This window comes from Cupressus sempervirens, chromosome 8 (genome assembly GCF_028749045.1).
Source record: "Cupressus sempervirens isolate cs-2001-9-10 chromosome 8, ASM2874904v1, whole genome shotgun sequence".
NCBI classification, from domain to species: domain Eukaryota; kingdom Viridiplantae; phylum Streptophyta; class Pinopsida; order Cupressales; family Cupressaceae; genus Cupressus; species Cupressus sempervirens.
Window position 1 is genome coordinate 360,652,318 of NC_143125.1, and position 24,247 is coordinate 360,676,564.

Sequence of the window (24,247 nt, forward strand, 5' to 3'; positions counted from 1 at the left end):
TAGCCTTTTTTCCTTTTGTTTCTGTGTGAAAATATCTGATTGATGAAGTGCAAAGTGAATTTTAGGATTCCTTATCATTTTGTCTCAGTCATCAGCTAGCTGTAGTTTGTACTTTGTTTGCAGGTTATAATTTGTGTCTTTTGTTTTGGGATTGTTATGTGAATGTCTTCATTTTCCTTAACTCTCATTGTCAGGACCTTATTATGAAATATCGATGCAAACTGGTATAGGATCGAAGTGTCGATCAATAAGGGAAGTTTCATTGTTTGTTAGCGGTCATATCTTTAGTATCAATAAGTTTTTGGTGTATCACCTATTAGCTAGGTCTAGTTTTAAGGTTTTATTTTCTGTATCTTCCTCCCTTTTTCTATCAAGTTCAGCTCATTTTACTTACAAGAGCTTAGGTGATTATCACAAGGAGTTGGCCTATTACTTGGAGATCCACTCAGTTTCATAGGAAAATGCCACTGCTTATGAGTGGTTCAATGTTATCTAACTTTCCAGTTCTTTTCAGTGAATCTGGTTGGGTGCAAATTTTAGGACTTAACAAGAACATGAGAGCCTTCAATAGGTTTTTGCATAACTAAACCCCATATCATGTATCTCTTGCATATGATGCCATCATAAAACATTGATCCAAAGATTTAGTTTGGAGTTCAAGTCATTTGTAAGACTAAGGAGCTCAACACTCATTCAAGTTTGTCAATTTATTTATGATTGACTCTAGAAAAACTCAACATGGGTTCTATGATGCCTTGACCATTCTATCCAATTCCCATGCATGCCATCCTCTTGAATTATTCATCATCCAAAGCCTATTTTAGATGTATGGTCTTCTTTTTGTTCATAATCTGAAGCAACATAGCAAGTCTTGGGTGGATATTTTGCAAATGACAGTTTGCATAACTTCTATGACAAAACAAGACTTCCAGCCACAATGTGTGAGACAAAGTCTCTCCTACCTTGAAGGGAATGCTCCATGTTCTTATTGTTACTTGGATCAACTCAAGGTAAGCAAGAAGTTTAGAGATACTAAAAGGGGTGTTACTTATATTCTTTTCTCCCTTTTCAGGAAAGAATCTACTTACTCGCAAAGCGGGTAATGGGCAAGATGGATCTCTTAACTACACTTCTATCTTAAAATTGGAACAATGACATTGATAAACTCGCATCAACTTACAAGCTGATTGAAAGCTTACCAGCTTAGATCTATGTCTATTTTTTCTACACTATGAAAGTAAATCACTACTATTGGGGCACACAAACTTCCATAAGTAGACAATTTCTAAATTCTAAGCCCATAAGTGGTTCTAGTTCATAGACATGAAAGTAACATAATTCTAATAATAATAATGCATGAGTGTAAGATAGCAATACAAATTTCAGTCACAGCTTCCAATTTGTATCACCACAATTGCTTCTAGACACAACTTCTAAACAAATTGATATTTTAACTCACTTTGCTCTAAATACAAACAATATTAACATGAACTAAATATAGCAACACTAATTGCAGTCATAGCTTCCAATTTGTACTACCACAATTGTTTCTAGTCACACTTTCAAAACAATTTGTTTCTTCTATTCACCTTTCTTTCAAACTTGTACAATAAATCGTAGTTATGCTTGCACAAATTTTGCAGAGCTTTTTTGCATGTAAAAAGATGATTCTTTATAATGAAGGGCACTCTTTTATATAGACAAAGGACTAAGAAAAAAGGAGAAAAAGGTGGGAGAAACTCAACCACTTTGACTAAGTCACAAAGAAAGAAGACTTATTCAATTGCATGACTAAAGGTATGTGTAATTAGGTTGTATGCAAATGGATTACACGCGACATGCCTTCTGAACTACAAAGTTGAAAGTACACTTAGGCAAAATGAAGAAAATGTTGAAGATTGAAAACTTGAATATGAATGAACCAATCTTGTAGATTAAGAACAAATGTGTTGAATTTGGTGATGCAAATGATCGCGGGATTAGGAGTTCCTGTATTCCACACCACCACATTCACTTTGATAATAGTTGCATTGCATCTTTTGATAGCCTCTTGATTCTCTTTAATGAATTGCCAGTTGCCATTTGGAAACTTGATGTAACCAAGCTTTTTCTCATTCCAAATTGTTGTGAATCCTCCTTTGTCAGATTTGCACATTTTGGAGTTTCTAGTAATTTGAAAACCTTCTCAATGATGTTCGGATGTAAACTATAACTTTCCCATTAGCATTATCAAATGAATTTTTTTTTAAACAAATGCTCAGTGCATTCCCGCATGAACTCAGGTTCTAGAGAGGCCATTGGGAAAGTGGAGACCAAATGAATATAGTTCCTTTTATTCGAAGCATATCTTTTTGACAAGATGTCTCTATTCTATGAAGAAATTCAAATATATCTTGACTTGAAGAGTTTGCTGTAACATGAAAATTCCAAAGAGTTAAAACATCTTTCAATGGGATTGAATCCATGATGGTTTCAAGATTCGGACCAATGATGACAGATCCATGGAGGATAAGTGTTCTAGATATGATTTAGATACCTTTTGAACACTTAGAAAGGCTGGAAAAAATATGGACAACTTTTTTGGGAAACAATTATCAAAATTGGGTTTTCCTAGGTAGATTGCATAAGGGAAAAATGTGGATTTTGGCTTGAATGGATATGAATGCAAGTAGATGTAACTTCGGAGCATGTGGATAGGAAACTTAATGTTTAAAAATGAGGTTTTGTCCAAAGTTGGGATTTAGAAATGCATTTACATATGGTCAAAACTCATCATTTTTAACTTGTTACATGTATAATTGGGTTTTAAAAGTCCAATTACATATTTTGGAAATATGGAGTTCGAAAAATTTGGAGGCAGAATGAGAATGAAGGCTGGAAATGTGAACGGAAACTTGCATTCTTTGAGACAACTTTCAGCATTTTCTTCACAAACTTGCTCTCTAAAAACACCAAAAACAACAAAAAATAAACCAACATATTTACAAAACAAAGAAAAGAAAAGAACAACAAACCTCTTGCTTTAACACAAAATGGAGACTTTCAAACACTTCAATTTTGCAAGTAATTTCATTTTTGAGAGAAAGAACTTTTTTGCATTACCAAGAATGAGAGTTTTGAACTTAAATAAAAAATCTAGGGCTGCAACTAAACCAATGGAAAGCAAAGAGCAAAAGAATGCATCGAATAAGAAAAAATGATCAAGAAGTGCAAACAAAACCCAAATCTTATACTTTGAGAGCAAAGAGAAAAAGTTGGAGCAAGAAGAAGTTGGAACGAAACTCTCTTCCGAAATCGCGAAATGAAATGTGTTTGCATGTGTAGATCAAATGCCTTTGAAAAATTCTTACTCTAGCCCTACATTACACTTTTCATGTGCAAATGCATATGGGAAATGATGTAATTGTTCCTTCAATGTGCAAATTGCACTTTTCCAACTTGTTTGCATGTTGGAAATGCCTTCACAAACACAGATCATAGTTTTTGGAGGCAGATATGCTAAAAGAGAAGCAAATGCAAACACAACAAGCTTCTATTTCCAAATGCTCAAGAAAATCACACTTTTTATGGTGCTTTGCATGTTGAAGCTGGGAATTTAAGTATGAATTGGGCTTTTCCAACCTTTATGCATATCACGTTTTTACTTCGAACACCCAAAGTCGGGGCTTACATGAACAAATACATATTTCAAAATGCAAGGAAAGAGCATGAAACTCAACATTGAGCAAAATCGAGGTTCGCAATGAGCATTGCATATTCAAATATGATGCATATGTAACAAGTAAACACATAAACTCAAACATTCAAAAGAATGAACTCTTTATGCATATTCTTGGTTAAAATCGGGCTTCTTGATCCTCTTTACGCATTGGAAAAGCTAGTCATGGTTTGCATGTTGGAATGCATGTGATTAGTGAAAATTGGGCTTTTCCAGCCCATTTAGATATTGGAAATGACTACTTCGATGAAAATTGGACTTTCCAAAACACATTACACTCACACATTTGCATATTCTTGCAAGTCACACTATTTGGACTCATCTACATGTTTTAAAAATGCTGCAAAGTGCAGATCGTGGTTTGGAAGTTGGAATGCATGTAAAGTGCAAATCACAATTTTGGAGATCATTAACATGTTGCATCTTATCCTTCTAAATCGCACTTTTCAAACCCATTTGCATGTTACTTTTTGCATAAAAACCCAAGCTTAGAGTTGGTCTCACTTTTCCAAGTAGATTACATATTTCATTTTACATGTAACTGGGCAAATCAGGGTTTTCATGGTCATTTACATATTTAAAATACATGCAAAAGCACCCAGCCAGGTTGTTTTGATGAGAAACAAGTATTTTTGCAAGTCAAACCATGGTTTCTAGAAGCAAATACACATTGCATATTCAAAGATATGTTATATGCAATATGCAATTGACTTAAAATTGTGCAATCTTCCTCTTGGAGTGAGGAAATACATACAAAATCGCACTTTTGAGGTGCAATGACGTGTAAATGGCTTGCACAATTTATTGTTTCTATTTAGTACATGTTTAATTGATTCACTTGAGTGAATCTCACTTTCTGGGGTCCATTACTTATTTACACAACATTTTATGTGACGTGTGTAAATGGGTTGAAAAACTGGGTTTTTCTCTTAAATGATTTATGTTAAAACAATAAAGTGCAGCATAACATCAAATTAGATAAAAAAGTGCACTTTATAACTCAAATGACTCAAGTTATAACTTGAAAGATCAAAAAGTATGCAACTATATAACTTAAAAACATATTATAAAGTGATTTCAAGTCATATATTTGAAAAAGTGCAACATAACATCAAAATATAAGCTTTAATATTTAAAATTTACAATCGGGATCCTAAAACCTGATTACACATGTACTTGAACCTTGATAACTTTTGATTAACAACTCCAATTAAGTCCCAAGCTAGCTCAAAATGAGGGCATACCAAAATAAAGAGATTGAAGGAAATAAAAGGACAAAAGTAATCCAAACAAACAGCCTAAAATCCAAAAAAGGACTTTGAAAGCCTCAAAATCAAACTGAACAACGAAAACGAGTTGACGAGAACCTTTAGTAAAAAGACTCGCTATATGGATTGGGAAAGATTAATTGATCAATTTTTGTCAATCATATAGTGAGTTATCTTAGAGAAATATGAAACTTTAAAGGCAAAGTTTTGTAGTGTTGCCTCCATTTTGTGATGACAAAATGAAGGACAACAACAAGATGAATCATGAATATGCAAAATTATTTTTTGAATTTGGTCACTAACTTCGTTAACCAATTTTTCAAAGGGGTTAAATTGAGGAGATTTCCTAGGAGCTACAAATAGTGGTCCATCCATAGAACATCTAATACATGTCAAAATAGGGATAGCAAGTTGTAGCCTCAAATATATCATATGCTTCTTAAATTAGTACCTATTTCTATAAAGTCAAACAACTCGTGAGAGTGCATGTTATATGAAAGGTATGAAGTTCCTTGTAGAACATGAAAGCCTTCAATAATTTTTTGCACAAATGAACTCCATCTCATTTATCTCTTCCATGTGGTTTCTTTAAACAAATACACTATTCCAAAGATTTAGTTTGGAGGTTAAATCATTTGTAACATTAATATGCCCAGTTTATGCAGGTTTGACACAATATATCCGTGATTGGATGCAAATGATCTCAATTTGGATTCAATGATACCTTGAGCATGCTTTCTAAGTCCTATGTATCCCCACCTCTCAAAAGTTATCCATCCAACATGTATTTAGATTTGTGGTCTCCCTTTTCTCCATAAATCTGAGCATCATGGGAAGATGAATGATTGAAAAATGAGTTATTGTCTTGATTTGAGTATCATGAGATTGCCACTAGATGAAGAGATTTTTATCAAAGTATCATTGGAATGTGGTGAATCAACTCCCAACTATGGTGTCATTGATTGTTATCCATCCATCATTCTTTTATAAAGTTGTTACATAAGGGTTGTTCATCATACTTCTCTCCTAATAAGTTCCTAGAGTAATTTTTGTTTTGTTTTTTACAACATAATGTTATTAGGAATCATTGCCCTTAAAGCATTTATATATTGTTTTGAATAAAGGGCTATAAAACTTTATATGTATAAAGTTAAGTTACCGAGTCGAGTGTGGATAGGAGAATCTAGTACGTGGATGCATGATTTTTTTGTGAGGTTTTGGATGCGTTTATATATATACACACGAAAAGATGCAAGAAATATACAAAAATAAATCATTTGATAGAATAACACTTCATCATTGATCAAGATAAATATTAAATGCCAATAATCCAAATGTTGCATGTGGGTGTAAGAGATGTTAAATCTTGAAGAAATCGCCTTCAAACCTTCATTTCTTTAGCTACTGGAAATTTTGACAAATTGCAAGCTTAGTTTTATTCAAAGGCTTTTAATACACTAAAAGAATTAATACCAACCACTCTTTTTTATTTTTAAACCTTAGATTGGATTGAGGTCAAAATTTGGTATGCCAATATTGATATAGGTATGTATATACAATTAAGTTAAAATGTCTTATGGCGTTTCTAATCAAGTTTGTGATCTATAAGGGAGTGTCAAACACTTTACTACAAAGCTTTCTCATTTCTTTGAAAAATTATATGTAAAATTAGAACGAGTTGGACACGATGATCTAGGTCAATATATTCTAGCACTTTCAAATCTTATTTGTTACATATCTCTACAATCATATATTCTATGAAATCAATTTTCATTTAGGATTTTTATCAAATACCAGGCTATCATTTCTACATGACCCTAATTTCTTTTATCTTTGTAGGTACCGCACTGTCAAACCACTCATGTTCTTGAATAACACATACTAGTTATAGTTTTTCATTCAAAGGTTTAGACGATCTTTCTTGAAATAACTTCCTATTTTTCTTAAAGTTGAAAGCCATGTAGTTTGGACATAATAGTAGGTAACATTGCTTTGGTACTCTTGAATCATTATTGATTCAACGTCATTTAATATTAAATGATACTTATAGTCTAATTTATCTCACACGGAGCGTTGAAGCTCCATGTGGATGTGCATCCATAGGGAGTTGTCAAACACCTTGTGAGTTGCCCCACATATCAAACTCCTCATCCGCTTTTGGACGCATCCATATCCACATCCAGACCCAAGCAATCAGCAATAGCATCCGATATCTACGATATAAAGCATATATTATAAAAATCATGGTTGGAAAACTTTGCCATATATCGTACTATATTGCCTACCAAAAAGCCCCACGATTTAATAATAGACAGTCATTGGCAATTACTTGTTTTTATCATAGGGATAAAAATTCCAAAAGATTGCTCCATATCACGAGTTTTGCATCTATATATTGGTCAAAATGAACATTTTGAAAATTCAATAAAAGTTAATGCTTTTAGATTTGTTCGTGGTTTGGCTGCATCTCATATATATTATTGTTTGGTTGTGTTTTTGTCAAATGGAAGTGGCCACATTTTTGTGAGATAGAGGTTTGGCTGCTTTTCAAACGTGGATTTGCTAGGTGCCAATACAGTCTACATCGTCGTTGAAGGTGAAATTGCTCCTTCCTTTCTCCATTTTGGATGAGAGTGTTGTTCCTTTGTACTAGTGTGAGGGTTGAGGCCCTGACCTTCTATTCCCTAGTTTGTGACCTTTCTTAGTCACTAAGGCTATTCGAAAGTTTATTAACATTATATTTGATTAATTAATTATACATATATATATATTTATATATATATATATATATATCATAGTAATATATATTACATGTTATATATATTATATTATGATAATATGATATATTATATATTTGATAACCTATATATATTAAATATATATAATATTTCTTCCAATGTATTTAAGTCAAAACTTTGATTGATATATGAAAGAAATTCAAATCAATATATGTTCTACAAATTTGAGAATATTTTAAAAAATTATATTTTTTCAAGTGTTTGATAAAAGTGCCGATTTTTTCGCCGTGTTTTTTGGCGATTTTGAGTCTCAATTTTTGAGTCTTGGTTTTCAATTATGATTAACTAATCATCTTAAAATTTATTAGATAATTTATTATTTTATAAATGAATTTTATCTGCAAGGAGGTTCATCATGAATTTGGGAGGGAAGGGAATTCAGAGATTCAAAATGAATTCTATCATATGCATGAGTTGAAGTGAGGAGAAATGTTATGCCTAGGCTCTGTTTATATTTTTTATTAACAATTTTGTAAATTTTTTATAATGTTATGGCATGTACCCACAATAGTGGGTTACACTTTTTATTTTGAATTAACATTGAACTATACATTTTGAAAAAATCTTCCATTTTGAATGCATATTGCCACTAAATTGTTACAAATTTGAAGATGAAGTAAACTAGTCTTCTAGGATTTTATTTCTAGATTCTAAATATATATTTCCTTTTTTAAAATTGATTTTAATCAATTTTTCTCTCTCCCACGAAAAATTTGTATGTTGCTGAAAACATCATTTTTAAAGAGTGACATTATTTTCATAAAACATAGCTTTTTTTCTAAAACAGATATCAATATTGTAAAGTTTCTTACCAGATTTCAAATTCAAGGCTAACTGATGCACAACTTTTGATTGCAGATATGAACACTGATCTCAAGGAATAAATTTGCTCCAGAATCTGTATATGTTAGTACAAAAATAACAGATATAATAAAATGCTCATGAACTTGAAATGTAAATCGATCCTTTGATGTGCTTGTATTAATTGATTTTGATGCCTTGTTATGTTGGGCGGATCAAGTATACATATCACACAGAGGGGTGTGAGGGTGAATGGGCATGTCTCTGGATGGAGACATGAACATTCACCATCGTTCGGTATTTGTTAATCATGCCCGATTTGTTATAGACTTAACACAAGTCTTACTCATGTATTACCGATCATTATGAACTGCAGCCCAATATAATATAGATCGATAGTGATCTTAAATCAAAAGAAATAGAATAAGTTTCGATCATGTCTAAAATGAAATCTCAGACTATATATATATATGATCATTGGTTTCAACTATGCAAAGTTTTATATACTGCCATTATATATATATATATATAATAGTATGTGCATCATACTGGTATACATATATACATATAGATATATATGCTGATCATAGTTATTGTCAGACCGAAGCTACATGCTTTAACACTCCCTCTTAGCTAGGGGAGACAAAGCATGCATATAAGTTCTCCTTATTTTAAAAGTGATATCATCTAGATGTATTTAAGAAAATCAAGTCTCATGATATTCTTTCTAGTTATGGTGTGTACATAGATATCAAGTCTCATGATATCTACCATAAGAGATCATGGTATATCCATATATATTATGTCACATAATATCCACCATGAGTTTGAACATATTGATCTTCAACAAATTTCACGTCACATGATATCTATCAACATGCTCTTTTAACTATCATGATTTGTTCGAGAATATCAAGTCACATGATATTCATTATGATAGTAATCTAATAATTATAAAGTCGTCACCTTATAGTATTAGAATCAACATTTCATTATAAAAGATTGTCACTTTTTGATAATGTACATAGGGTAGGCCCATAAGTCATAGAGTTGCACATATGACAAAAGAATTTACACTTTAAACATCTTCATTAAAATAATACAAATTTACAAAGCTGAGACTCAATCTCATAAACTTACATTTCAACCATACCAAGTTTCTTTCTGAAATGATCAACCTTCACTTTAGAAAGAGCCTTGGTGAGAATGTTAGTTGTTTGATCACCTGTATTAATATATTCCATCTGAATAGCTCTTCTTTCCACCATGTCTCTTACGTAGTGGTAAGGAATTTCTATATGCTTGGATCTATCATGAAATACCGGATTCAGAGATAACTTTATACCAGGCTCGAGGAGCTTGTTTGAGTCCACATAGAGCCCCTTTTTAATTTACACACATAAGAGACAACATCACGAGTCAAAAATCCTTTTGGTTGTTCCAAGTATGCTTCTTCCTCAATTATTCCATTTAGGAAAGCAATTTTTACATCCATTTGATGGTTTTTCCAACCTTTAGCTGCTGCAATGGCTATTACAACTCTAACTGAGGTATACTTGGTAACTGGTGTAAAAGTTTCTTCAAAATCAATTCCTTCCTTTTGAGAAAAGTTGAAAACCCTCTAGCCACAAAACGAGTTTTATGTTTTTCAATGCTACCATCTGCAGCATACTAAACTTTGAAGAGCCATTTGGAAGAAACAATAGATTTTCCTTTAGATCTAGGAACTATATCCCAAACATCATTTTTTAGTATCGACTGATATTCTTCCACCATTACATCTTTCCAAGCTTGATGTTTAAGTGCTTCTGAAGCATTAGAAGGTTTAGAGTTTGGACTTTCACACATGAATGCATTGTATGCTAATTTTCAAGGTCTTTTTCTTTCTTTGAAAGTCCCTGAAGGTCCGGCAAATTCATCTCCTTCCTTTATCATATTCCTTGCCCAAAGTGGCCTTTTGGAATTATTATCAAGACTATCTTCTTGAGTCTCAGGAAGGATCTTAGTTTCGTTTGAAGTATCTTCAAGGTACTCCCTCTAAATCTCAGGAGCAGGAGCCTCTTCTAGGGAACAGGATAAGTCATCTGTATCTAGTTCATCTGAAGTTTTGGCTCTTTTGAAAGCAATATCTTCTTCAAAGATGACATCTTTGTTGACTTCTATTTGTTTTTGTCCTGGTATGTAGATTCTGTACCCTTTTAGTGTTTCACTAAAATGAATAAGAATTCATTTTCTTCTAGTAGGTTCTAACTTTGTCCTTTTCTCCTTGGGTACATGAACATACACATGACATCTAAATATCCTTTAATGACTAATGTCAGGTTTCATTCCTGAAAATGCTTCTTTACAAGTTTTGTTGTCCAAATGTGAGTGAGGACATCTATTCTGAATATAGACTATTGTATTAGATGCTTCAGCCCAAAATGACATGCCCTAGTTCTGATCATATATCATAGCCCTAGTAGCTTCTACAATTGTTCTATTTTTCCTTTCAACAACTCCATTTTGTTGAGGATTGTAGGGAATTGTGAACTCCCTTTTAATCCCAGCAAGTTTGTAGAATTCTTTAAATATTTCAGAAGTGTATTCTTTCCCATTATTTGTTTTTAGAACTTTAATTTTCTTTTCTGAGGAGTTTTCAGTGATAGTTTTGAATTCTTTGAGTTTAGAAAGAATCTCTTCAGATTCTTTGCACTTAAGGAAGTATATCCATCTCTTCCTTGAAAAATCATCAACAAATATCACATAGTACAAGAACCCTCCTATGGATGGTGTAGACATGGGTCCACATAGGTCAAAGAGCACTAGTTCTAACACATTTTTAGTTTTGCTCAAACTACGAGGAAATGACTTTTTAGTGTTTCCCTATTGCACAACCTTTGCAAGATTCATTGTGAATGACTTAATTTGGGCATTCTAGTTACCAACTTCTCCATAGATGTTAGAGCATGAAAGTTAATATGACCTAATCTTCTATGCCATATTTCATTTGAATCTGAAGTCTCATGAACAAGTGCAAGATTTGTCTTAGTGCAAAACCCATATAATAGTCCTTGTCGTACTCCTATTGTTAGAGCTTTTTTTATAGTTGGATTCTTAGGCCATGCTAGTACCTTACCTTCCATGAATGCAATTCTATAACCATCATCTTCAAGTGCAAATATAAATATTAAATTCCTTTTAGTACCTGGTACATAAAGAACTCCAGAATGTTGAATAGAATTTCCAGATTTCAATTTGATGGTGTAGGTCCCAATTCCTTTTATAGAATGTGCAGAATCATCACAATTGTAACTTCTTCATTTGTTTCTATTTGCATGCTTTCTAGGTTATCTTGATATCCAGTGATGTGTCTTAAAGATCCACTGTGAATTATCCAAGTGCTGGATTTGGTTGATATTTGACTAGACAATGCTAGATAGAAGGCATATTTCTCAGGCTCTTGATCTTCATTTGATTTATGAGTTTTGGCAAATGACACTTGAAGTTTAGATCGATCAGGACAAGTTAGTGCATAATGTCCATATTGATCACATCTGAAACATTGAATTTTGGACAAGTCTTTCTTCTGTTTGGACTATCCTTTTCCATGAAAGTTTCTTTTCCTTTTGTTGTTGTTCTTCTTACCCTTTTTATGAGAGTTGGCATTAAGAACATGAATGTCTTCATCTAAGGTTTTAAGTTTTCCTTTAATCATTAATCTCGAGTCTTCTTGAAGACAATCAGATCTCAATCGATCTAATTTTGGGAATTTAGATCTTGCACTTATAACTTGTACAAAGGACTCCCAAGAATTTGGTAGTCCTCCTAACGCTATTAGGGATAACTCTTGATTGTCAATCTCATAATTGACAAAAGATAATTGATCTCTCAGTTCCGTGATTCTCATGAAGAAGGCATTCACGGTTCCTCCTTTATTCATGTTGATATTATTCATTTGTCTTTTAAGAGCAAGTTTTCTACTAGTGTTATTTAATATTTACTATGAATGCATTTTCAAGAGCTTTAAACATGCGATATGCTGTAGCATGTTTTGCCACAATAGGCACTATGTGATCTCGAATGGCATCTACGATTATCTTCATGGCTTTCTCATTATTTCCGATCCATTGAGTTTTTTGTGGATCATCTTTAGGTTCTTTTTCTTCTCTTACAAAAGATTCTAATTTGTTTTCTTTTAATAGCATCATTATACAGATCTCTCCTTAACAAGGCTCTAATACCATGTAAAGTTTCTTACTGGATTTCAAATTCGAGGTTAACTGATGCACAACTTTTGATTGCAGGTATGAACATTGATGTCAAAGAATAGATTTGCTCCAGAATTTGTATATATTAGTACAGAGATAATACAGATAATAAAATGTTCTTGAACTTGAAATGTAAATCGATCCTTTGATGTGCTTGCATTAATTGATTTCGATGCCTTGTTATATCAAGCAGATCAAGTATACATATCACATGGAGGGGTGTGAGAGTGAATGGGCATGTCTCCGGATGGAGACATGAACATTCACCATCACACCGGTTTGGTGTTGGTTAATCATGCCCGATTTGTTATAGACTTAACACAAGTCTTAATCATGTACTACTGATCATTATGAACCGCAACCCGATATAATATAGGTCGATAGTGATCTTAAATCAAAGGAAACAAAATAAGTTTCGATCATGTCTAAAATGAAATCTCTGACAATATATATATGATCATCAGTTTCAACTGTGCAAAGTTTTATATACTGCTATTATATATATGCATATATATAATACTATGTGCATCATACTAGTATACATATATACATATAGATATATATGCTGATCATAGTTATTTTCAGACCGAAGCTGCATGCTTTAACAAATATGCTTCTTTTGAATTTAATTTTCTAACATCCATATCGAGATCATGGAATTGGTTTCATGTTTTTATCCTTAGTATTTCATATTTTATTAACATTTGAAGTTGGCCTAACCCTAATTTGAGATTTTCTTTTTATAACATGTAACTTGTGTGTTTGTCTAATTTCAAAGGTTCTTTTTTTGATAGAAAAAGCACTCAAATATGGAGATTTTGGCCATTTTTCAGATTTTTTTCAATTGTTCACTATTTTTCCATGAACTTCAATACAAACGTTCATTTTTGGTACTAAACCTACATTTGATTGACATCAAAAACATGTACATAATAACATCAAAATTTATTAAATGTATAACCATTAGATAACTCATTCCAAGTACGTGTGTCATGCAAATGGGCTTGTTTTTATTGTTCTATTTGAGCCCTTTAATTAAGCCCCAAAGCCATTAAAGCTTCAACATTTTAATAGGTGCGAAGGAGACTCCATTGCAAGTATGATTGAGGAGTGGATAGGTTATATCAAATGTTTTTTTGATCTAAGAGGCTTTGATCTAGCCATTTTTAATTAATTCCTTAAAATGGGACCTCTCAAGGCATAAATCAATATATTTGTATTAAAAATGTGTTATTTCAGCACAAATCAGCATGTCCAAAAAAGTGTAACCCACTGTTTTTTTGTGAGCTTCTTACTTGGAAGGCTTTCCCCATTTCCAACAAGTCAACTGTAAACATTTTTAAAGTCATACTAGATGATGTGTAAAACTTTGACAAGTATAATTATAGAGTACAAATGAATACATAACCATGTTTATAAATTTTATGAATATTATCCAAGCTTGCCTTTTTATGGATTCATTTGAGTTAATGGTTCAATTTTAAGAATGTGGATAACTAAGTTTTAGTAAGTTTTGGAATTTACCTCTTATATGCATGTTACCTCCCTAGTTTTTCTCCATGTGAGATCATTGTGTTCCATGTTGGACATAATTACTTGTATTGAAATTTCAATCTCCATGCTTTTGTGTAGTGCATGTTTTGACAAGCCCAATTGTTGATGAGATACTTGTTTTTGCAATAAGATACAAGTATATTTTGAGGGGATGGGGGTGATAGAGATTGTAGGTTTTTGACAAATTTGGATTGGATGAAAATGGATGAACCAAGGACATAAGACGGTTCACAAAAATTGAGAGGAAATGGGACCACAAGAAGGTTTCGAATGAATGTTTTGATATTGTTTTGGAAGATCAAGATGTAATAACCATCCTTGATTTCCTTGAAATATATGCCGCAAAATCTAAACTAATGAAGAGTAAATTTTTTATTGTTAGCTTCAGATTGCATGCATGATAATAAGCCCACGTATGCAGATGCTCTAAATAAAAAACTAAATGAAGTGAATGTTTGACACCATGGCCACCCAGTCAAGACATTAGCATAAATAGGAAGAGCAGATTGCAACTAACTAGATTAAGTGGAGGTTTTTCATCATCACCACTCAATCTGTACATTAACATATAAATATGACAACTTTGCAAGAGAAAGTCTATTCTTCACATCAGCCATATGATAACTCAATTAAAATATCAAAGGGGTATGATAAGAAAACATTTATGTTTATATGTGTGTGTGAGTGTAATTATGTTTATCTATACTTGCTGCCAATTTTCATATCCCCATGCATACAAATATATAGACTTATTGTGGATGCATACATATATTTGCTCACATTATTTTTGTTGTTCTACATTTTTTCATCACAAAATGTATGTAATGGTACAAAACTTTTTCAACTAGTTTCGCATTTCTCTGAGATAGTTCATTGTTTAATTGGCTAATACTAATCAATCAATCAACTCCAATTCATATAATGATTCATTTTACTGAAGGCTTTCGTCAAATCTTTTTCATTTTTCATTTTTAAGCTTTTGCTTGATTTATGAAGCCTTCAATGTCCTTTTTCGTGTTTTCAAGTGTGTTTTAATGCTTTTGATCTTTTAGTTTTGTTTAAACCCTTGCTTTCAGTTTCTCCTTCGATTAAGAATATCTTAGGACTTAATCGAGCTTGGCAGTCAAAAGATATGATAATTTAGGTGCCCAAAAAGTGTTACCTCAAGATGCAATTGCATATTTTAAAATATCATGTTATATTTTAATGTTAACATTCACTTTTTGAAAAATATAACATAAATTGACTTTATGTTATGTTTTTAAGTTACTTTATCACTTAAATTTATCACTTGACTATAGAGCACTTTATGTTATATTTTCATATTGAATTGCTTTTCTAATTTTTCACTTAAGTGACTTTATTACCTATATAGTTTGATTTAACTTTTGAGTTACTTTATGTTTTATTTAAAATGTCTAAGTTAAATATTACTTGTTGAATTTATATTTGCACATAATATATTCATTATATAGTGTAAATGTTATTTTTGATCCAATTAAGTGATATTCCCTCAAAAATCAATTAGACATGTGCTTAATTTATCACTTAAGTTGTGCATATACATGTTTTTCAACTCATTTACATGTTTACATGCAATGGACCTCCAAGAGTGCGTTTTGCACTAAAAATGCATGTAATGGACTTCCTAGAGTCAATTTCGCATTAAAACCCTCCTTTACATGTAATTGCATCTAGAGTCCACGTTTTTGCCTTCCAGGGTCAAATTTGTCAAATGCATGTTACATGTGCATATTTTCAAAATATGTAATGAGGGTTGGAGAATACATTCTACATAAGATTGGCACGAACTTGCATTTTAAAACATGAAAAGAGCCTTGGAGAGTGCATTTTTGCACTAACATTGTTTTACAATTTTAAAACATGTAGATGCACTCCAATAGTGTGATTTGCACTCCAACCAATGGATTATATGTGATGTGTCTTGGTGAATCCAATTTTGCATTCAAAACTCATGTTATCGCCCTCCAAGATGCTGTTTTTGCACTCCAAAGCCAAAAACATCCAATCACATATCATGTATTACATATTTATATATGTAATGAGGTCATGAGAGTGCGATTTGCACTTCCAGCCATCATATGAATACATTCTAAACATGTAAATTCATCCATAGACCCCGATTTTGCATTCCCAAGCCAAAAATAGCTCAAATACATGCATTTTTTGGGCACGTTTTTGCTAAAAAGCCCAGAAAATTGGGTTTTCATTCAAGTTTTTGCATTTGGATCCATGTATTATCATTTAGGGAAGCCATTTTTGCATTCTCAAGTCCAAAATGACCAATATATATGCATTTGTGAGCCATGTTTTTGCAAAAACGACCCAGATTTTTGCATGAAAAGGGCACGTTTGTTGAAAACATCCAAAAAATGGCATTTCCAGCCCATAAGTTTGAATCAATAGGGGTCATTTTTTAGTTTTAATGCTTGCTAATGCCTTTTTGAATCACGTTTATGAGTTTCCGAGCAAAAAACGATTCATGTAATTGCTGCTAGAGACCATGTTTTTGCTCAAAAAATGTCCAAATGCATATGTTCTTAAAAAACATTTACATGTTGAAGGTTTGAGATCATGTTTTTGGGCATTTACATATAAAACCATCTCATACAACATCATTTGCAAGCATTGAAAAGGTCAAAGAGTTTGTTGGAAATTCGAAATTGGAGGAGAAACTTTCTTTCAAGCCTATTAATCTCCCACTTTTGGCTCTTTGATCACCAAGTAATAGAAGTTTTCAAACCTTTGCTATTTTGTTCGATATTTTGGCTTATCATTGTACACTTGTTCAAAGACATGCCATGCATTTTGCAAATTTCCTTTAAATAGGATGAAAACTTCCATTTTTGAGTGTTTGGAATTTCCTTAAGTTCCAATTTTGAAATTGCATATAGGAGAACAACTTGATATTTGGTCATCTTTGAAACCAAAGGTATGTTTTTGTTTTGTGCATAGTTTTGCTTGATGTCTGTTTGTTGTTTTGATTTCCTTTTTTCAGAAAGGTTAAGCATTCTTCTCCAAGAATGCAAGAGCATATCACACCATTTCATTTTTCACCTTTCTATGCAAGTGCATCACATCTTTCTGTATCCTGCCAATTCATGTCTAAGCACATTGCATCCATTCTTTTCATATGCATTTACATTCCAAGAGCAATTACAAGTAATTCCATCCTTCATTCACATTTACATGTAATCTCACTCTCCAAGAGCAATTACATGTAACTACCTCCATACCCACCTACATATAATTCCATCCTCCGAACCTAATTACATGATTATATGTAAATCACTTTACATGTAATTGCATCCGGACAACCCGACTTTGGAGGTCACTCTTTAAACACCAAAGTTGCAATTTGCACACATCCATATGCATTGCAACTTGCATTCTTGACCATACCCACAAAATCTCATCTTTGCCCACATGCAATCCACCCTTCTAAGTCCAACTTTGACCCTTTTCACCCAAATACATATGCTTTTTGGTTCATTTCTAGTCATCGTATGTGTTCCATAAGTATCTAATCCATACTTCAAACCATAGTTCAAAATCTCATTCTTTGCCACTTCTCGGCGAGGCAAAAAAATAATTCTCAGCAAAGATCGGAGAGAAATCGGCAACTTCTCGGGAATTTTAAAATTGACTTAAATTTATTTAAAAATTCATTTTTTCTGCTCCTAATCCACTGGAAATCACTTTAAATCAATGCCAAACACTTAGGAGATGCTCCAAAACCCTTCTCCTCCACCCTAGAAGCTGAACACAGCAAAACAAATAATGCAATGTTGGGCCTGTGCACAGGTTTTTACTCTCAATGTGCGTATGAGAAGTTTGTTAGTTATCACCGATAAATGACGATATAGCTCCGAGAAATCGCCAACTTCTCGTAGTGATAAAACCACAATCTCACCTCTTGGAACCGGTGAAAAAAACTCAACTTTTCTCACCACCATGAATTTCTCGCAAGAAAATGATATATTAGTGAGAATTTGAACTATGCTTCAAACATTCATCCTTCATGGATTCATCATTGTAACTCAAATCCCAAAGTTTTCATGGATCCAATCCCATTGAAAGATGCTCTCATCTTCATGTTTTGGCGTATTCTTCAAGTTATGTCAGAACTTCTTCAAAGAACACAGACATCCCGTCAAGAAGATATACTTTGATCCTCAAGAAGTAGTAATTTTTTTGGTCTCCATTTTCCCAATGGTTTTCTGAGAACCCAAGTTCATGTGGGAATGTGCCAAGCACTTTGCTCCAAAAAAGATTAAAGAAAAAAAGAGAGTTAAAGGTGTTGATGGAAAGTTGTTCCAAGTTTACATCCAGACATCATCGAGAAGGCTTTCAAAGTGTCAGAGACTCCAGTATGTGCCAATCTACAAAGGAAAATTCTTGACAACTCGAACAAGAAAAACCTTGATCACATCAAGGTTTCAAATGACAACGAGCAATTCATCAAAGAGAGTTAGAGGCTATCAAAAGACAACACCATGATTATCAAGGTGAATGCACTGGCAAGAATTACAAGAACTCCCAATCCTATGATCACCTAGGATTGCATCATCAAGTACAAGGCCTTTGCCGACAATCTATAGGATTGATTCATTCAGAATCAACAAGCTCAACATTTTCTTCAAGTGTTTTTCATGTTTATAGATTGGAGAGGATGTATTGCATGAAATTGTGTAATTTCATGGAATTCAATTACATGTCCTTATGACATGTAATCCAATAATTTCTCTTGTTCTTGAGTTGCTCCCACTTTTCCCTCCTTTTTCTCAACTCCTTTGCCTATATAAAGGAGTGCCCCCTCATTGTAAAAATCATCTTTTGTTGTATGCAAGAAAGCTTTGCCAAACCTGTGCAAGCATAACTTTGATTGTGTAGTACGAATTTGGGAGAAAAGTGAATAAAAGAAGCAATTGGAATTGAAGATTCGACTAAAAGCAATTCTGATAGAGAAATTTAGAACCTTTGACTGTAGTTTGTGCATATTGTTTTTTATTCATGTTAATATTGTGTGTTCAATAATAGAGCATAGTGAGTTAGGAAGCAATCGGAGCCGAGGATTTGACTAGGAGCAATTGTGATAATACATAGACTAGAAGCTTTGACTGTAGCTTGTGTTACCATCTCAAATTTACAAAAAATAGTTAGAATTTCCCTACTTCTAGAAGTCTTTGCACCCCAATGGTAAAGGTTTGTCTTATAGAATAGATCAAAACTAAAAATAAGTTATAGAATAGAGGTCGTCCACTTCTGGAAGTCTTTGTGCCCCAATGGTAGTGATTTTTCTTATGAGTTAGACAAATAGGACTTAGAGCCAAACTAGTACACTTTCAATCAACCTTTGAGTTGGTGTTGGTTTATTGGTATCACCGTTTCCACCTACTAGATAGAAGTGTAGTTAGGGATTTCATCATGCCCATTACTCACTCTGTGGGTGAGCGGATTCTTTCCTGAAAGTTAAGAGGAAAGAATATTGGTAACACCCCTTACGAATCTCTCAACTTCTTGTTTACCTTGAGTTGATTGATGAAACAGTGAGAAGAGGAAGTCTTCCCTTTAAGGTAGGAGAGACTTTTTCTTATACACTGTGGTTGGTCATCCTATTTTGCAAGTAGATTTTCACAAACTGTTGGTTGCAAATATCGACCCAACAATTTTAAGATTATGTGTGTATACCTATATAGAATTTTATTTGTACACATACACATAGCATTATGCACTCAGCATATGCATATTTATACCTATATGTATTTATATATAGAGAAAGAATTATGAGGTTTTCCATTAAAATCAATAAAAGAGTTACTCAGGTAATTAATTCATTTCTTCTATAACATAAGGATGAAATCCTTATTGATGAAGACTAAATTATTTTAGTTTGTAGACAAACAAGGAAAAAACATCTTATACCCACCTTGACAACATATGACTAACAACCATACCTAACTCTACCACCAGGGGACCGGATAACCAAAATTACTTATCTATAGGTTCCAACTTTGATTGTGAATCTGACCTTTTTCTTGCGTTTGCATCCTTCCTCCCTAATGATACACTCCCTTCTTTCTTCAAGGGTGACCATTTACGTGCATTCACTAACACATTACGTAGTTAGCCATGACTTTCATTTCATTTTGATACTATATTAAACATTTTTTGCTAGCATGAATCATCTAGGATCATCAACATTTGTCCATGTTTGTTAGTACAAATCATTATCCCTCAATGTACTACATTATTCATTCAAATGCATCAGTATCCAGTAATATAACAAATAAACATATTTGAATATTAACATCACATTTCGACTAAAGCAGTTAAAATAGTTATTTTAAAAATTCCATAAGGGTGGGTTGTAACAAAAGGTCGGGTTCAGCTTAGAAGAGGAACGATCACAAAGGCGATGAAGTATGCAAATACTAATTAGTAGGAAGGTGACCTGAGATGGGCGAGCTTAGGATAAAAGAGGGGGCGATTGCTTCCTTTTGTATTTCAGGAATGAAATTGATGAATGATTTAGGATGAAGAAGATTTGGCTATTTGGATTGGAAAAATATTGGATTTAAGATAAAAGTTGGATTTGAGGAAGAATGGAAGGTTTAAATGTTTTGGATGGATTATGAGAGAAGGCTTGGTTTTCTATGCTTGAAGGGGCAATTTAAGAATATTTCAGACATTCAAGTTGGATCGAAACTTGAAGTAGGAACAGCATGGGTTTTGAAAAGAAGTCACACCAAACACAATAACAATCTAGCTTTAGTAAACTGGGAGTGTTGAATTTCGTGGGCTCACTAATACAATATCTACCAAGTTGAAAATAACTATTTTTTCAAATTTTCACCAATCGAAATTAATACACAATGCAATGTCCTTCACAATTTCTTATCATCCATTTCGTATGACAGGCAAGGTGAGAGCATATGGTGTTCAAGACTAGACAATAACTAGAGTTCAGTAACTGAAAGGGAAATGCACTTAGCAGAAAGCTGACCAATCTCATTTATTTAGTGGAGTATTTGTACAATACTCAAATAAAGGATACCACAGACTAGGATTGAAAAGTTCTCTGTTTGTTCTATTCAATTCTGCATTTAATAGTGGCGGTTGACCTCATAAATAGGCATGTATGCTGCCATGGGTTTGAGTTGAATTTCAGAGCAGATTTTGAAGGTTTTTTATGTTGTTTCCACTCTCCAGGGTAATGCCTACACATGGACAAGAGTGGAGTTTGTTGTAGGTTTGGCACGCCAAATATTTGATAATGAATTTATTGTTCTAATCACTCCTGCACATCAGTGTTGCATTACCAAAGCAACAAGGCAATGGAAAACAAAGCTGCATAGGTGCAAGAAGGAGACCTTACATTTGAAGAAGCTTTAGCAAAGTTGAGGGACTCATTGGGGTGGTCATTTTGTGGTTTCAGATATGTTATCATATCTAGAACAGTATATCAGACTTGTTTCTTGATCTCATAGATATTTTGAAGAATAAAAAGGAGACTCGGACTTGGCATGGACTCAGCAAAAACAAATTGGCAAGACTTGGCAAAAACTCAGCAAAACAGTTTCTAGTGAGTCTTGAATAGAGCGGACTTGGCTAGGGTCACTAGGCTCAGGACTTGCCAGGACTTGGAGAGTCCTAGAGAGACTTGGAAATATGGTTTGAAGATTTCTGAGGGTGCTGAGCATTCTCGGAAATGTATATTTGGTTTTGACACAACAGTGGATGGATCTTAAGGAACTGGAGTGCATTGTTAGAAGCTCACTAGCTGATTAAATTAAATCAGACCTGCTTTACCACAGAAAGTTCTGTCCATCTTTAAGTGTTGGGAATTTGAAAATCGGGAAATCAGGCCCATATTGCTCAATGCTAATCCCAGGAGAAGTGTTTTATTGAGTTGGATGCTTAATATACTTTTCCCCATCTATAAAACAAGGAGTTCCATCCCCAACCAAACTGTTTGGAGCATAGTTCCCAGACTCTCTGCGAGTCGGATGAGTAACCCGGGTTGGCAAGTCGGGTCAGTGCTGCTGGGTCCAGACCGGCAAGCCGGGTCAGCCCTGCCGGTTTCAATATATGATAGCGAAAGGGTGATGGCAAGAGTAAATCTTCATAAAAATTTCAAGGAGTTTGTCACTTTGCCAAGTCACTGCTGAGTCATGGCCGAGTCTAAGCCAGTTCATGAGTTGAGTTACCCTTCTCGAGTCAGGGTCAGGTCCAAGTCTGGGAACTTTGGAACTTTGCAGAGAGACAGTCATTATAATTATAACCTGCAAAATTGCAACAGAAGATCTAGATTCTACAGCCATACTCTTCATTCCAGCTCTGAGGTATTTAATGCTGTGCTACTTGTGGACATGTATTTCGTTTAATGAATTTTCAATCTTAATGTATTCTTCCAAGAAATCTGTAACAGGACTCATGCTCATTGGACATCAATTTCAGACCTTTGTGTCAGTAGAAAATTTAAAATTTGCATGTTCATGTCGTGAGTTAAAATTTCTCAAAAATAATTTTTAAAAGAGGACCTTTTGTGGGCGATAGGGTGTGCACTGCATAGTATTACGACAAATTTATAAAAAGGGGTATAGATATTAACTTTCTAAGTTCTTCCATGGTTATTTTTACAGGATAAAGGAGTTGGCTATTGGCGCTTTGCTTGTGTTTTAGCTTTCCCGTGGCGGCCTATCTTGTCTGGTAAGCCATTTTCAAATTCAACTTCTTGATTGAGTAATTGAAGTTCTCAACTAAATCAATTGTATGACGTTGCAGCCACAGGCTACACAGAGTATTACTATGATCTTGAATCTGGAAAAATATGCAGGTATGCTGTCTCTGTGTTGATGGTAGAAACTCATAGTAATGCAGTTTTATTATTGTTGAAGAGCGACCTTTGTAAATGCAACTCAGAATTAGTATCCTCTATATCCTTCTTTGAACAGAAAAGCTAATTTATTTCTTTGATTGTTGACTGAAATATTCAGGCACATTGAGCATTGGAATGTTCCAAAAATGGTCCTGTTGAAGCAAATTTTCAAGCCAAACCCTGGGTTATGGCGTAAATGAATTAGACTATGATCGACATATCCTGCATCTAAAAATCCCATCCTCTAGTGCAATTCTATGTATAACAATACAACACTGAATTTAACTTTCTATAAAAAACAAATGGAGAAGGCTTCATTAGGTTCTGACAATGTCTAAGCTTAAACTTACAGGGAGACCTGATTTTATGATTTCAATGGGATACTCTTCTGTTCATCAACTAAAAATTCATATTCAGACTTGTAGCCTTCCAGATATTCTCATTTTTATATGAGCAAGATCTAGAAAATTTAATAACCATGTAGAAGAATGTCCACTTCCCTCCATATCTGCTCACGTACCTTCTTACATGAAAGGGTTTCAGAATATGTGGCTAGTCTAGAGGAGGTTTTGCTGAAGTGCACAAATTATCTATCTGGACTATTATCATGAACTATATAATAATGAGCTGCTATTTCTAATGTTTGAATGGTTTCTTTTCTCAAAATTGCAGTCATATTCTCTTATATATGCCCATCTTCTCTGTTACTTGTCATTTCCTCATTTTCAACCGACATGTCATATTGGCATCATCTCTAGAAAAATTGGAGGAGAATTATTCACCCATCCTCATTATTATCCTGCTATCTTCAAACACTGTTGGTTCATATCCGGTTTTTTATCTTCTAAACCCTTTTCTATAGCCTGTGTGATTCTCCCATTTCAACTTTGATGCCTATATTAGTTAGCTTTTGTATCAGTTGAGGAAACTATAGATTCTTGTTTTTGCAATCCCCT

At 33.5% G+C, this 24,247-nt stretch overlaps 1 protein-coding gene across 1 annotated transcript in view; it reads left to right on the plus strand.

Annotated features, from left to right (window-relative positions):
- LOC149542821 (Nuclear transport factor 2 (NTF2) family protein) overlaps positions 1 to 23,939 on the plus strand; it is a 252,809-nt gene extending 228,870 nt beyond the window's left edge. Inside the window, exons 3-5 of the mRNA XM_089797716.1 lie at positions 23,056 to 23,122; positions 23,198 to 23,249; positions 23,410 to 23,939. Of these exons, the coding sequence (XP_089653842.1) occupies positions 23,056 to 23,122; positions 23,198 to 23,249; positions 23,410 to 23,491 (201 nt within the window). The 3' untranslated portion in view covers positions 23,492 to 23,939. The remainder of the gene's footprint in view (positions 1 to 23,055; positions 23,123 to 23,197; positions 23,250 to 23,409) is intronic.
- Positions 23,940 to 24,247: the final 308 nt, after the last annotated feature.